The following is an 11,976-nucleotide window of genomic DNA, read 5'->3' on the forward strand; positions in this document are numbered from 1 at the left end:
TGGCTGCCTAAGCTGATGTCAGGTTTACAGGCTATTTGCAGGTGCACAACTCCACTTGCTTTTGTGTAAATTTGGGTTATGGTGTGACAGCTATTTTGAGATTTTCCCAGCAGAAAGCACCGTGACATTAATGTGAACAACACTAGAGCTTAGCGAGGAGCTTCACTTCTTAGTCAACTTTTGAAGATTCTCTCTCTCCAGTGGTTCTAGTTTGAAGGCTTGTAAACTATTTAAATGAAAGGTCTGCCTGGAATATTTTTAATGTTCAAATCAATTAAAAATGATGTATTAAGTGGTACGCTTTGCTTTAGCAGCCTTTGCTTAGAACGGATTTTACTGTAGCCGTTTCCTACAGGAGAGAGAGATATTCCGTTTCTGTGCTTTTAAATGTATGCTTCCACAATAAGAGATGATGCAGGCAGGAGGGAATAGTTACTTACAGTGATTTATTCCTTTCTTTCAAGTTGACGCATCTGAAATGTTGACAGAATGAAGAAAAGATGGCTTTTTGTCAGAAAGCCTAAATTCGAGTAAAATAATGACTGCTGTTCCCTCTTATTGCATCTAAAGCTATAGCCCCTGAACAAGGATGACTGCAGAATGACAGCGGAAAATTCAGAACATCAAAAGAAAAACAAACAAACCCACCAAGACCCCAAAAACCAATCAACCCCAAACCCAAAAACTGATGAACCCTGATTAAGTTTCTCGTGTCAGCAAGATCTGCAAATAAAGTTGTTTCCAGTGTATTGTTCCGATGGAGCAACTCTGTGTTTCATTTTGCTTTTTCTTCCTGCAGCGGATGGAAAGAGAATACGGTTGCCCTTGCACCATGGGAAAGCCAAAAGTCGCCTTTAGGGAGAACATCTCCGCGCCTGTGCCGTAAGTCTCTCTGGCGACAGAGGTTTTTTTAAATCTATTTTGATGCAGAATTTGATGACGTAGCAGAGAAAGTGCATTTGGGATGATCAGATCAAAGCGCGACGTGCAGGAAAAGCTGACTGGAGGAAGGACTTTTTCTTGGTACCTTCTCCGCCCTCCCTTCAGCTGCTCATTGTGGGGCCGGAGCTCCTGCTGCGGTGCCACCCGCCGCTCCGTTACACTGCTGCATGTCTTGGTTGACGGCTCGTGTGACTTGAACACCGTGCTGGGGGTGCCAGAGAACTGTAATTCGCCAGGGAGTGACGTCCTGTGGGTAGAAAACAAAACCAGAGGAAGCAAGAGGGTGTTTTCTTTGAATGATACTGAACGGGACTTGGCCACTGTAATACCTGGGTTGATGATAAGCAGGTTGATCACACAGCAGTGATGGTGCAAGTGTGATAAAACACCATCCTGCTGAGCTGTCCTAGTATCTGAAATTCTCCTGTGAGCTTCTGTCAGCCTGTGCTGTGCTCCCCGCTGCTGCATTTTCCTTCCATCTAGCACATCTGTGTTGTTTTACCCCTCTTACCATTAGTGCTGTTGATGTTTTGGGACACCTGCCCTTCACCAAACAATGAAGAACCCTTTGTTCTGTAGTTATTTAGCTACTACTTCCAAGGAATTTGGAATAGAAAACATAGGAAACATAGGAATAGAAAACATAGAAACATAGAAAACATAAAACCACTACAGATGCCCCAATTTAACTGGGAGCGCAGTGGGGTAGGAAGCAGCAGAGCTGGAAGTGGGACGAGATCTCCCATTGTTATCGGTGGGTGATTTGTTACAGGAGGTTGGCATAGTCGAGAGCTTCTGGTTTAATACCAGCCCCATTTTTTTGCTTTATTCTTATGAAAACGCTCGCTCAGATCACAAAATGTTGATGGAGAATAGCACGCAATGGAAATACTGTTCTGGGAACCAAAGAAAGGCCCAGAAATAGATGAAAATGAGTGTCTGCTGGCAGAAGCTGGTGATGCTGAGACGGGTGGGTGATCGTTGCCCAAACCTCACCCTGTTTAACTGAGCTCCCGGCATCAGGTCTGTGAGCACCCAACCATCTGTGTGTCTGAGCTGGAGGTTACACAGTTCGCAGGCTTCAAAAACAAAATAAAGATACACGCACACACACACAAAAAAAGGGTTTCTAGAAATAAGACTTTACCTGGGATACCACGTCGTGGAGTAAAATCACGTAGTCAAATTCAAGATGCTCATCGCTTCTCCTCTGGAAAGACAAAGTGAAAAGGGAGGAATTTGGGGCTTCCCCATGCCTTAGAAGTAGTGAATCGGTTCTTTTTGGTTAGCATAAAAACTCTCCAATATATTTCTAAAACTATCAGCTTGTGTTAACAAATAAAGCAGATGGAGCTTAGTCACTATAACACAACAAATACCATTTGTATTTCTGTGAACTGCAAAATTGTGTTTGAGAAACTGAAAGTGAAACTTAAACCAGTGCTAATTCCTCCTTTAGAGAAGCGGGATAGAGCTCAACTTGCGGAACTCATGTGGGAACACCTGATTCAAAGAGGTGTCAACTTAACCTAAATAATCCTAAATAAAATTGTCTGGCTGCAGGATAAGACTTGGAACACACTCCAGAGGCCGTTCAGAGGGTAACAAGTTATAGGTGATTGTGTGAGCGACAGAAAATACGCTGGCCGTTGGAACCAACTCTTTACGTACCTGTTTTTCAGGGAAGGGGAACAAAATGACTAAGGTTTATTTAATAACCTCCTGTCTGCCTTATCCTTATATTGCTCTGCTTCGTTAAAGAGGGTTTAAAAGCTTGTTTGCGCGCAGCCTTGTGAACTGCTTTCCAACAGCCATCAGAGGGAGCAAAACGGTAACGAATCCTGTGCCCAGAGAGCGTTTCTGCCCTTCCTGCACACCCAGAACTTCGTGGGAATTCACTGGCTGTTCTGGGTGGCAGAATGAGGGCTCTGAAAGGCTGCTCTGAACACTCCTGGTGCGATATTTGGGGTTTTCTAAAGGTGAAGTCCCACTTCTCTATTCTAGCTTACATACTAAACTTCCTTGAATTAAAGCTGACCATCCTTTTAGGAATTACTCTTAACTCACAGTATATTTTCTGCAACTAGAACGGAGAAGGACTGGGAAAATCTATAGAATTCTATTAATTCACCAAACTTTGCCCTGATAATAATTTATCAAATCCAAGTTTATCCGTTAAGCCTGTCCCAGGTAAGCAGTCTGCAAGGCCTGTTGGTAACGGCAGCTAATGACCCGATTAATTTGAATAGCTATAGTGAGATTTGACAGTCGTATTTACTTCTTAGCTCAGGGCACATCCAGACCCGCTCAGGACAAACCCTGTACTGGAGATTGCCCAGAAATAAGTGAAAATGGAAAATATGTTGTCCTGAAGTGTTCTGTTCCCCTTCTGCCTTGTGACGTGTTTTCCTGAATTCAGTTTTCTTATCGTAAACTTAATTGGTGCTCATCATGCTGATATAAGTTTGAGAGCGTTGCTCCAATTGACTGGATTTTTCAGCTTGGGGAAAAGCTGTTCCTGAAGTGAGTGTTACAGCAAATGATAACCGGGTCATTTAAAAATATCAGAGAGCATTTCTGCAATATTAATTTCTCAACTGAAAATTAATTTTAAGATATTCTCACCACTAAAAAAAAATACTAAAAGTAAGTTTGGGAAGAACAAAGTAAAAAATGTTAATACTGAGAGTGAAATTAAATCAGTATTTTCTTTCTTGATTAGCATTTTGAGGTGAACTAGTAAGTAGGTGGAGACTGGAATACTGCAAACAACGCGATGCAGATTGTGTTTTATTGAATTTGAGGCGCAGCCCGTTGTTATTTGTCTAGACGTGGCTCTTGCCGAGATGTCAAGCGGTGTTACTGTGGTGATGGTGCAGATCAGGAGATGAAGGACAATAATCCAGTGCATGTTATGCAGATGCAAGAACACTGTCAGCTGGGCTTAACTACGGGTTAAATGCGACGAAGTCACATAAAACCGTAATCAACGTTGTGACCTCCAAGTGGAGAGTTGATTTTCTTAACTAAATAAGCATATAATAGTGTTGCCAAGAAGACACAGCTTCTACAAGCAAAATCTATGAAGAGAAGGAGCGGTCTAAATAAAGACTGGAGTGTTCGTGATTGTAGGTGGAACAAAAAGCAAACGCTGGCTTAAAAATGAACCAGACCAAGGAGTTCAGACACAATTGAGGTTTGTTGCTTAAGAACTTCAGCCGTAGTCTAGTACACACACAACTGCTTGGCTCCTAAATACCGGTTTTATTGCCGGGCACTGTGGGTAACTCACCACTTGCTTCACGTGTTTGATTTGGGTGAGATGGAGCTCGGTGTCTTCGGTCGAGTTCTGCCAGATGACGTAGCCGGCGGCGGCCCAGGCGAGCAGGCGGACGGGGACCAGCGCCGGGGGCACGTTCCCGTGGCTGTCTGGCCAACAAAACACATAATATACATTGAGCAAGACGCACGGAGTTGCGGCCGTTAACAGAACCTCATCACCTAGTAGTAGACATTCCTTGCTGTGTCAGAGACCTTCCGTATAATCATCACTGTCTGTTTTCCTCCTGCTTACTCTTCGTATATGTTCTATAGGGTGTTCAAGGCAGGGGTTACTCTGGGGAGCAGACCCTGTACCGCAGTCGGGGTGTCTGATGGACTCTCCACAGCGAGCAGGGCGCTGCTGAAGGGAGAGGTGACCTAGCAGGTTGTTCTCAAGAACAATCACCCTCAAATCACGTTTCAGTTCTGGATTTCGGAAGTGATTAATAAATTTAGTAGCATTGTAATTGACGCACCACCCTAAATAAGAGAAAGGGAAGCAATACATTCGTCTCCAAAACGTCCTTCTCGCCCTAAGCCCTTTGTTGTACCTGGTATGTTTTCTGCCACAAGCTCCTTCTCCAGGCTCCTGATTTGGTTGTAGAACTGCTGATCTGCTTCATCGCTGCTCTCGAGTTCTCCTTCAATGGTGAACTGCACATTGGGAGGGGTGTTTCTGTTGCCCAGATGATAAAGAACCTCGGCAGTGCAGTTAACAGTGCTGTCCTGTTACAGAGTTAAGGACGTGCGTTAATATTTGATTAAATACACATGCAACATTGGTAATTTGCACTTCCAAAATGTATTTTTTTCCATATGTAGTTGCTGTTTTCTCTGAGCGTGGCCCGTAGAGATTTGTGGTTATTTAAGGCAAGGTTAAATTCGTAATATTTCAGTGAAGATACTACAAGGGCAGTTTTCTTCCTGCAGTGACAGGAAGGGCAGTGTTTGTGGTGCTCAGTGCCTCTTGTGCTCTTCAGTTGGAGTAATGGGTTCAAATAACTTCCAAATCGAGTGACACTGAAATGTCCTTGTCATCCCTCCAGCATTTTCTGTGCCATAGTGGTAGGTACCACATGTTTGGGGCTTTTACGGTATAAGAAATGGAGCTTTGCATTGGGTAAAATTGGAGCCGCCTTTTTTTTTCCCCCCTATGTGCAGTATAGAAAAATAATACCAACTGTTACTAAGTGGTGCGCCCGCCACCCTCAGCCAGGAGCAGCAGCAAAGCGTGTTGGCTCTTTACTGCCCGTCAGTGGTGCCAACTTCTGCCTACCAGAGCGCATAAATGAAATAAATCTGAACTCACTTTGTCATTCAAGTCTTCCAGCACAAGTTCCAGGTGGTACTTATGCCCAGCATCACCGATGTCCTAAATAAGGAAAACATTAAGAGCATTGATTTTGTAGAACGTTGAATTACTTTGCATTGCGGAAAATATTGCGGTTATTGTGAAAAGGGCTGCAGTGGGGTCTGTTCCGAGCTAGGACAAGGCTTTTATTTCTCCCTGCGGTGTTCAGGTCACTCATTGATGTGTACCTGGGGGAGCGTTTGGTTGGTGCCTCCTCACCCATTTCCAGTCCTATATCCACTTAATTAATGGCTGCGTTTGGGCTCCCTGTGTGATGCGGCTCTTTGGGATGCGGTTCAGAGGTGGATTTAGCAGCGTTAACGACAATGATCTTAAAGGCCTTTGCCAACCAAGACGATTCTGTGATTCCGTCCGATAATGTGCTGCTTGGCTAAATACCGAAGAGCCTTAATCGGGTTCTTAGACCAAGTCCATTTGCGCTTTGTTACGTATATTGTCTGTTTTTTGGACGTCTAGCAGAACGACTCGCACCCGCAGGTTGGTGTTGCCGTAATAACCTTGTTCTAGCAGGTTTGCCAACAAACGCAGAACAGGTCGGTGGTGAGTTTGTGCTGAGCAGAGCATCCTCCTGCGAGGGCCGGGGCTGGGGGCTCTGCCGGCCCGGAGCCGCCGTTAAATCCCGTGGGGAGACAAGCAGAGCCGCTGCCACCCCCGGAACCGGATCCCAACGCGACCCCCTCAGATCCCGCACCCGGGTCCCGGCGCTCACCGGCCCGCGGCCCCGCCGCACGTCCCGCAGCACCAGCCCGCGCCCGGGGCCCCCCCGGCGGCAGCGGATGAGCCCGGCGGCCGCAACCGCCGCCCGGCGGAATCGGAAGGAGCTCGGCGGGTCCTCCATGGCGGGCGGAGCCGCTTCCTCCTCCCGCAGGAAGCGCCGGGCGGGGCGGGAGGAGCAGGACGGGCCGGGGCCGCCTCAGCCGCCCGGGGCCGCGGGTTGTCCCTCACCGGGGCTCCGGCTGCGCCCACAGCCGGGTGGGACCGGCGGGCGTGTAGAATCGTTTAGGTTGGAAAAGACCCTCAGGATCACAGAGTCCGACCGTTCCCCACCCCTGGCGCTGCCCCATGTCCCTGAGAACCTCATCTCTGTCCAACCCTCCAGGGATGGTGACTCCAGCACTGCCCTGGGCAGCCTGTTCCGATGCCCCACAGCCCTTTTTAATGAAGAAATTATTCCAATATCCAGTCAAAACCTCCTTTGGTGCAACTTGAGGCCATTTCCCCTCATCCCATCGCTTGTTCCTGGGGAGCAGAGCCCAGTTCCCCTGGCTCCAAGCTCCTCTCTGCCAGTTCCAGAGCGATCAGCTCTCCCTCCCTTCAGCCTCCTGTTCCCCAGCCCGGAGAGACCTCAGATCCCTCTGAATTCACTTAAAAAAAATGTATAACAGTTCATATTCACAAGCTTTCCCCCTAATTATCCCCTTGCGCAGGGTCTGCACTTAACATGGAAGTACTTTGTGGGTGGAAACTGTAGGTGTTTGCAGAAAACAGCAACAAAAATGCTGCTATTCAGTGTTCAGCCCAAAGGTAAGCAGGCTTTATTAGTTTTGCTCGCCGCTTGATTTTGCAGTTGTTTTTGGAGCAGTTTAACTCATCGCGATCCCTCAGCTTCCCATTTGCAAGGCGAAGAATCGTGATGCTGCTTCTTTAGGCATTAAATATCCTCAGATGTTTCAGCCGCTGCCCTGGCATTTAGACATTTTGGTTACACGTAACCGAATGGAATAAAGCAAAATGCAGGTTGGGAACGTTTTCCTTAGAGCACTATGGTTAGAGCACGGTTTGTGTAATGAGTAATGTGGGGTTTGTCTGTAGGTTTGAATATACACACAAGAAGCAGACGGGCGGAGCGGGGCAGTACGGCAAGGTCATCGGCGTCCTCGAGCCCCTGGATCCGGAGGACTACACAAAATTGGAATTTGAAGACAGAACCGTTGGCACAAATATTCCAAAACAATTCGTGCCTGCTGTCGAAAAGGTACAAAGCATTTTTGTGTGTGTGTGTGCATATGATACAAGAAATACCAGTTCTTGTTGTTTTCCTCCTGTACCGCCAACATTCACCGTGACTGCCCTGCCCGAGGTGAGGAGGCTTTTCCCGTTGCTTCGGTGGAAGCAGAATCGAATTTGCGGGGCTTTGCTTAATACCCGGCATTCCGCGGTTTTCCACTTAGTGATGAAGCCGCTGTTTGTTTTCCCTGGTGTGCGTGCGTGTTCCATTGTGCAGCGGGGCAGAGGGTGGGCTGCCCGCCGCTGTGCTCAGACAGGCCTCCTGCTGCTGCCTCTGCTTCTTAATTGCCCGTTTTCTGCTTTTAATTGTGGCTCTCATCTCTAACCCCGAAATATGTCACTTTTTTTTGGTGTAGGAAACTGTAATTAAGCTGGATTGCCTGCATAAATTACTAAATAGTCTTTCTTTTTAATCTCTTCTGTGGGATTCCTGTGTCTGTCTCTCTGTAACAATATGATTTATCACCTATTACTTTTAGTACCTACCACGATCTTTGAATTCTTACAATAGTGGATCAACCTAAAATAATTCCTTCATTATTCTGTGATGCAACATATAAAGATTTTTGCCAAATCCTGGAAAAAGCATGCAGTCTTCAAATAATCTCATTCTTCAGTCTAGTGGGGAGAGTAGTTCTTTCCACAGAGATTGTACTCTCAGGTTTTGCCTGTGCAGTCCCTTAGTGAAGAAAATCCTGAGGACATTTCTTTTTCTGAGCTTGTTTCATGATTTCTGTTCTTAAAAAAATACCAGGATCAAACTGCGGTGCCAAAGAATGATAGTACAAGGTTTTCAAACGCTTGGGAATGAAAAGTTTTCCCCACTGTTATGTTCTTCCATCATCTTATCAAGCAAGAAAGTCCATTGGGTAGATAAGGGATTGCTGCTAATAATTGTGAAAGGGTTTTTGTTGTTATTGGTTTGGGTTTTTTAAGTTTTGTGTCCTTTATAGGCTGTTGTTAATGCTGGTTGTCTTTTTAAGCTTCTGGGGGTCCTTGTGGACAGCAGGGTGACCATGAGCCAGCACTGGACCCTTGTGGCCAGGAAGCCAATGGTACCTGGGGTGGGTTAGAAGGGGGTGGTCAGTAGGTCAGAGAGGTTCTCCTGCCCCTCTGCTCTGCCCTGGGGAGACCACACCTGGAATATTGTGTCCAGTTGTGGCCCCTCAGTTCCAGCAGGACAGGGAACTGCTGGAGAGAGTCCAGCGCAGGGCAACAAAGATGCTGAAGGGAGTGGAGCATCTCCCGTGTGAGGAAAGGCTGAGGGAGCTGGGGCTCTTTAGTTTGGAGAAGAGGAGACTAAGGGGGGACCTTATTAATGTTTATAAATATATAAAGGGTGAGTGCCATGAGGATGGAGCCAGGCTCTTCTCGGTGGCAAACAATGAGAGGACAAGGGGTAATGGGATCAAGCTGGAACACAAGAGGTTCCACTTAAATATGAGAAGAAACTTCTTCTCAGTGAGGGTGGCAGAGCCTGGCCCAGGCTGCCCAGGGGGGTTGTGGAGTCTCCTTCTGTGCAGACATTCCAACCCGCCTGGACACCTTCCTGTGTAACCTCATCTGGGCGTTCCTGCTCCAGCAGGGGGATTGGACTGGATGAGCTTTTGAGGTCCCTTCCAATCCCAAACATACTGTGATACTGTGATTTTGGTCTAAAACCTGCTAACTTGGAGCCGTGATTTGCCAGGGATTCCGAGACGCGTGTGAAAAGGGGTTTGTGTCGGGGCACAGGATCTCCGGGGTGCGGTTCGTCCTGGAGGATGGTGCTCATCACATGGTGGACTCCAACGAGATCTCCTTCATCAGAGCGGGAGAAGGAGCCCTCAAGCAAGGTAGAAATCCCATCGTTCAAACACGTGGTCGCGATGGACACGTTAGTGTTGCAGCTGAATTTAACCACCTCCTCTCTGTAGGTTGGTTTGTTGCCATTTAAAGTTTGGCCGGTTGTGTGGAGCAGAATAAATGCAAGAGTTTGTAGAAATTTGGGGGAGGCACGATAATTCTTTTAGTCACATTAATAATTTTTCCTAGAATAAAGAAACACCAACAGCTTCACCCTTACACGGGTACGGAAAGAACATTCTATCATCCGGTGCCTCCCAGCATTATGATCTCAGCAATACCAGGCTGGGGAGCTGGAATTCCACGTAGTTCATTATTTTGTCGCCCCGGTGCTGTAAGAAACATGTAGCATGAACCATCAGACACTTCTGTGCTTTGCGTAGGGGTATCCTTTGATTATTTAGTTAAGCTTTTTTGTGCAGCGATGGAAAACGCGGCCGTGCGCCTCCTGGAGCCCATCATGGCGGTGGAGGTGATGGCGCCCGTGGAGTTCCAGGGCGCGGTGATCGCCGGGATTAACCGCCGGCACGGCGTGATCACGGGGCAGGACGGCGCCGAGGGTTACTTCACTCTCTACGCCGAGGTTTGTGTTCTTTCTGACCTTTTCCTGCATTGTCTTTTGACTCCTTCACTGTTTTACTTATCGACTGGTATGTGTAAACTTGTAGCCAGATTTTCCTGTGGATAAGCACAACGTTAATTTCCAACCTGTGGCAGCATATTATGCAGCTTTAATGAATCTGGTATAAATCTATCTTGCTCCAGAGAAGCCCAAAATCACCCAGTGGCAGAGGAAGGAACAGAAGTGAGGTTTCTTGCGATGGGTGCAGCACTACAGGGGGAAGAGCTTTTTGCCACCTGCAATAATTGCAGATAAACGCACATGACTTGTCTTCAATGTCCCTTTTTCTATGTCCATTCTAAAAACATATTTATTCTCTGCATCAAATAGTGTCTAGCGTTGCGGTCTTGAGATATTTCAAGTGTTCCGATCTCTTGCCTGATGATGGGATATTCTGCTATCTGGTGCATTCAAACTTTGGTGTTTCCTACTAAAAACACGTTGTGAATGTGAATTAGTTGTAACGAGAGGGACTTTAAAAAACTAGATCATTAGATCAGTGGTGTTTACGAAGAGCACCAGATTTTACTGACTCTTTAGATTGTAATTGAGATTAATTGGATGATAACCCGAAGTTGATGGAAAAAGATGTTGTTTTTACAATAGTTTGCTTGGATTGCAGGTGCCGCTGAATGACATGTTTGGATACGCCACCGAGCTGCGGTCTTGCACAGAGGTGAGTACGCTCGGGACTTTCTGCTACAACACAGTTATTTGTGTAAATCAATTGTGCTAATTTGCATCATCTCGTACGTAACATACGCAGCAGTAAAAGTGCTAAAAATCAAATGCGGGACAGGAAAATAATGTTAGAATTTTTACTGTTATCTAAATTGAGTTTTCATTAACATTGCTGTTATTAGGTGTGTCATTTTTGGCCAAAAAGGTCTTTTATGCTTTGAAGAGGGTAGAGATTCAAAATCGTAAGTAATCCAAAGTGAATAGGTATCAGTAGAGGTATTAAATTCCCAGGCTGGAAAACTGAGGTGTACTCCGTACGTTGCAAACGTCTGCAAGTAGAGAAGATTTTTGACAGCAGCGTTCACATTATGAAGATATTCTATTTAATAATATATGTGTCTGTAGTTACGTGCTCCTGGAAGGAATTTGAATCGGGTGAGTTTGTGTGTTACGTAAAATTTGCTGTTCCACGTCTCGTGCCGTGTTCTGTGAGCACGTGAGTGGGTTGGCGCTAATACCGTCGTCATTTTCAGGTTTTAAGCAGAATCGTCACACTCTGAGGTGGGAACCGTGGGCTTGTGTCAAAGAGTCGGGTTCGGACACGGCTTGTGTGGTTTTGTCTCATCTCCCCAGTGCACAGTGTTTGTCTCCTGCCTCGTCAATGATTATTTCACAGACGAGGGTGTGCGCTGCTGCTAAACGCTATGACACGTTTAGCATCCTCACCTTGACTGTTCTTTCTCCAACTCTACAGGGAAAGGGTGAATATACAATGGAATACTGTAAATATCAGCCGTGCTCGCCCAGCACTCAAGAAGAAATAATTAACAAATACCTTGAAGCAACGGGGCGACTTCCTGCAAAAAAGGGCAAAGCCAAGAGCTGATTCTTGAACACATTGAACAGTTTTTCACAGTCTACTCTGAAAGCGACAGAAGCAATCGGGGCTGGCTGGGACTTGGACTTGTCACTTCATCATAATATCCTTCCTTTGTGGTATTCTCAGACACCACCAGGAGGTTACAACGGAATTGATCACATGTAAATGCTGCTCAGCAACAAAATATATAAATGTTAAAACACTGGTGATAATTTGTCTTGAAATTTGTCTTAACTCATTTGTATTAAAATAATTTTCAATTTTGTTTTTACTTGATACACCATTATTTTGTGACTGGGCTGGTTA

At 46.1% G+C, this 11,976-nt stretch overlaps 2 protein-coding genes across 3 annotated transcripts in view; one reads left to right on the forward strand and one right to left on the reverse strand.

Moving 5' to 3' along the window:
- Positions 1-11,953, forward strand: part of GFM1 (G elongation factor mitochondrial 1) — a 38,395-nt gene extending 26,442 nt beyond the window's left edge. For both annotated transcript variants that reach the window (XM_082057146.1, XM_082057145.1), the window contains 6 exons: positions 800-882; positions 7,448-7,610; positions 9,333-9,477; positions 9,910-10,070; positions 10,732-10,785; positions 11,545-11,953. In XM_082057146.1, coding sequence (XP_081913272.1) covers positions 800-882; positions 7,448-7,610; positions 9,333-9,477; positions 9,910-10,070; positions 10,732-10,785; positions 11,545-11,676 — 738 coding nt within the window. In that variant the 3' untranslated portion in view covers positions 11,677-11,953. The remainder of the gene's footprint in view (positions 1-799; positions 883-7,447; positions 7,611-9,332; positions 9,478-9,909; positions 10,071-10,731; positions 10,786-11,544) is intronic.
- On the reverse strand, positions 882-6,953 carry LXN (latexin). Its single transcript, XM_082057148.1, has 6 exons — positions 6,345-6,953; positions 5,573-5,635; positions 4,815-4,989; positions 4,235-4,371; positions 2,090-2,152; positions 882-1,189 (listed from the first exon to the last, which is right to left on the reverse strand). Exons 1-6 carry the CDS (start codon positions 6,471-6,473, stop codon positions 1,052-1,054), a joined length of 705 nt encoding a protein of 234 aa, XP_081913274.1. The 5' UTR covers positions 6,474-6,953; the 3' UTR covers positions 882-1,051.
- Positions 11,954-11,976: the final 23 nt, after the last annotated feature.

The sequence above is a fragment of the Streptopelia decaocto genome (genome assembly GCF_964273445.1).
Source record: "Streptopelia decaocto genome assembly, chromosome: 6".
NCBI classification, from domain to species: Eukaryota; Metazoa; Chordata; class Aves; order Columbiformes; family Columbidae; genus Streptopelia; species Streptopelia decaocto.

Excerpts from the sequence above, each read along its gene's own strand:
- LXN (XM_082057148.1), bottom strand. The coding sequence starts at position 6,473 with ATGGAGGACCCGCCGAGCTCCTTCCGATTCCGCCGGGCGGCGGTTGCG. Across the intron at positions 5,636-6,344 it reads TGCGGCGGGGCCGCGGGCCG|GACATCGGTGATGCTGGGCA; the intron begins GTGAGCGCCGGG and ends TTCCTTATTTAG. Across the intron at positions 1,190-2,089 it reads TCCACGACGTGGTATCCCAG|GACGTCACTCCCTGGCGAAT; the intron begins GTAAAGTCTTAT and ends TTCTACCCACAG.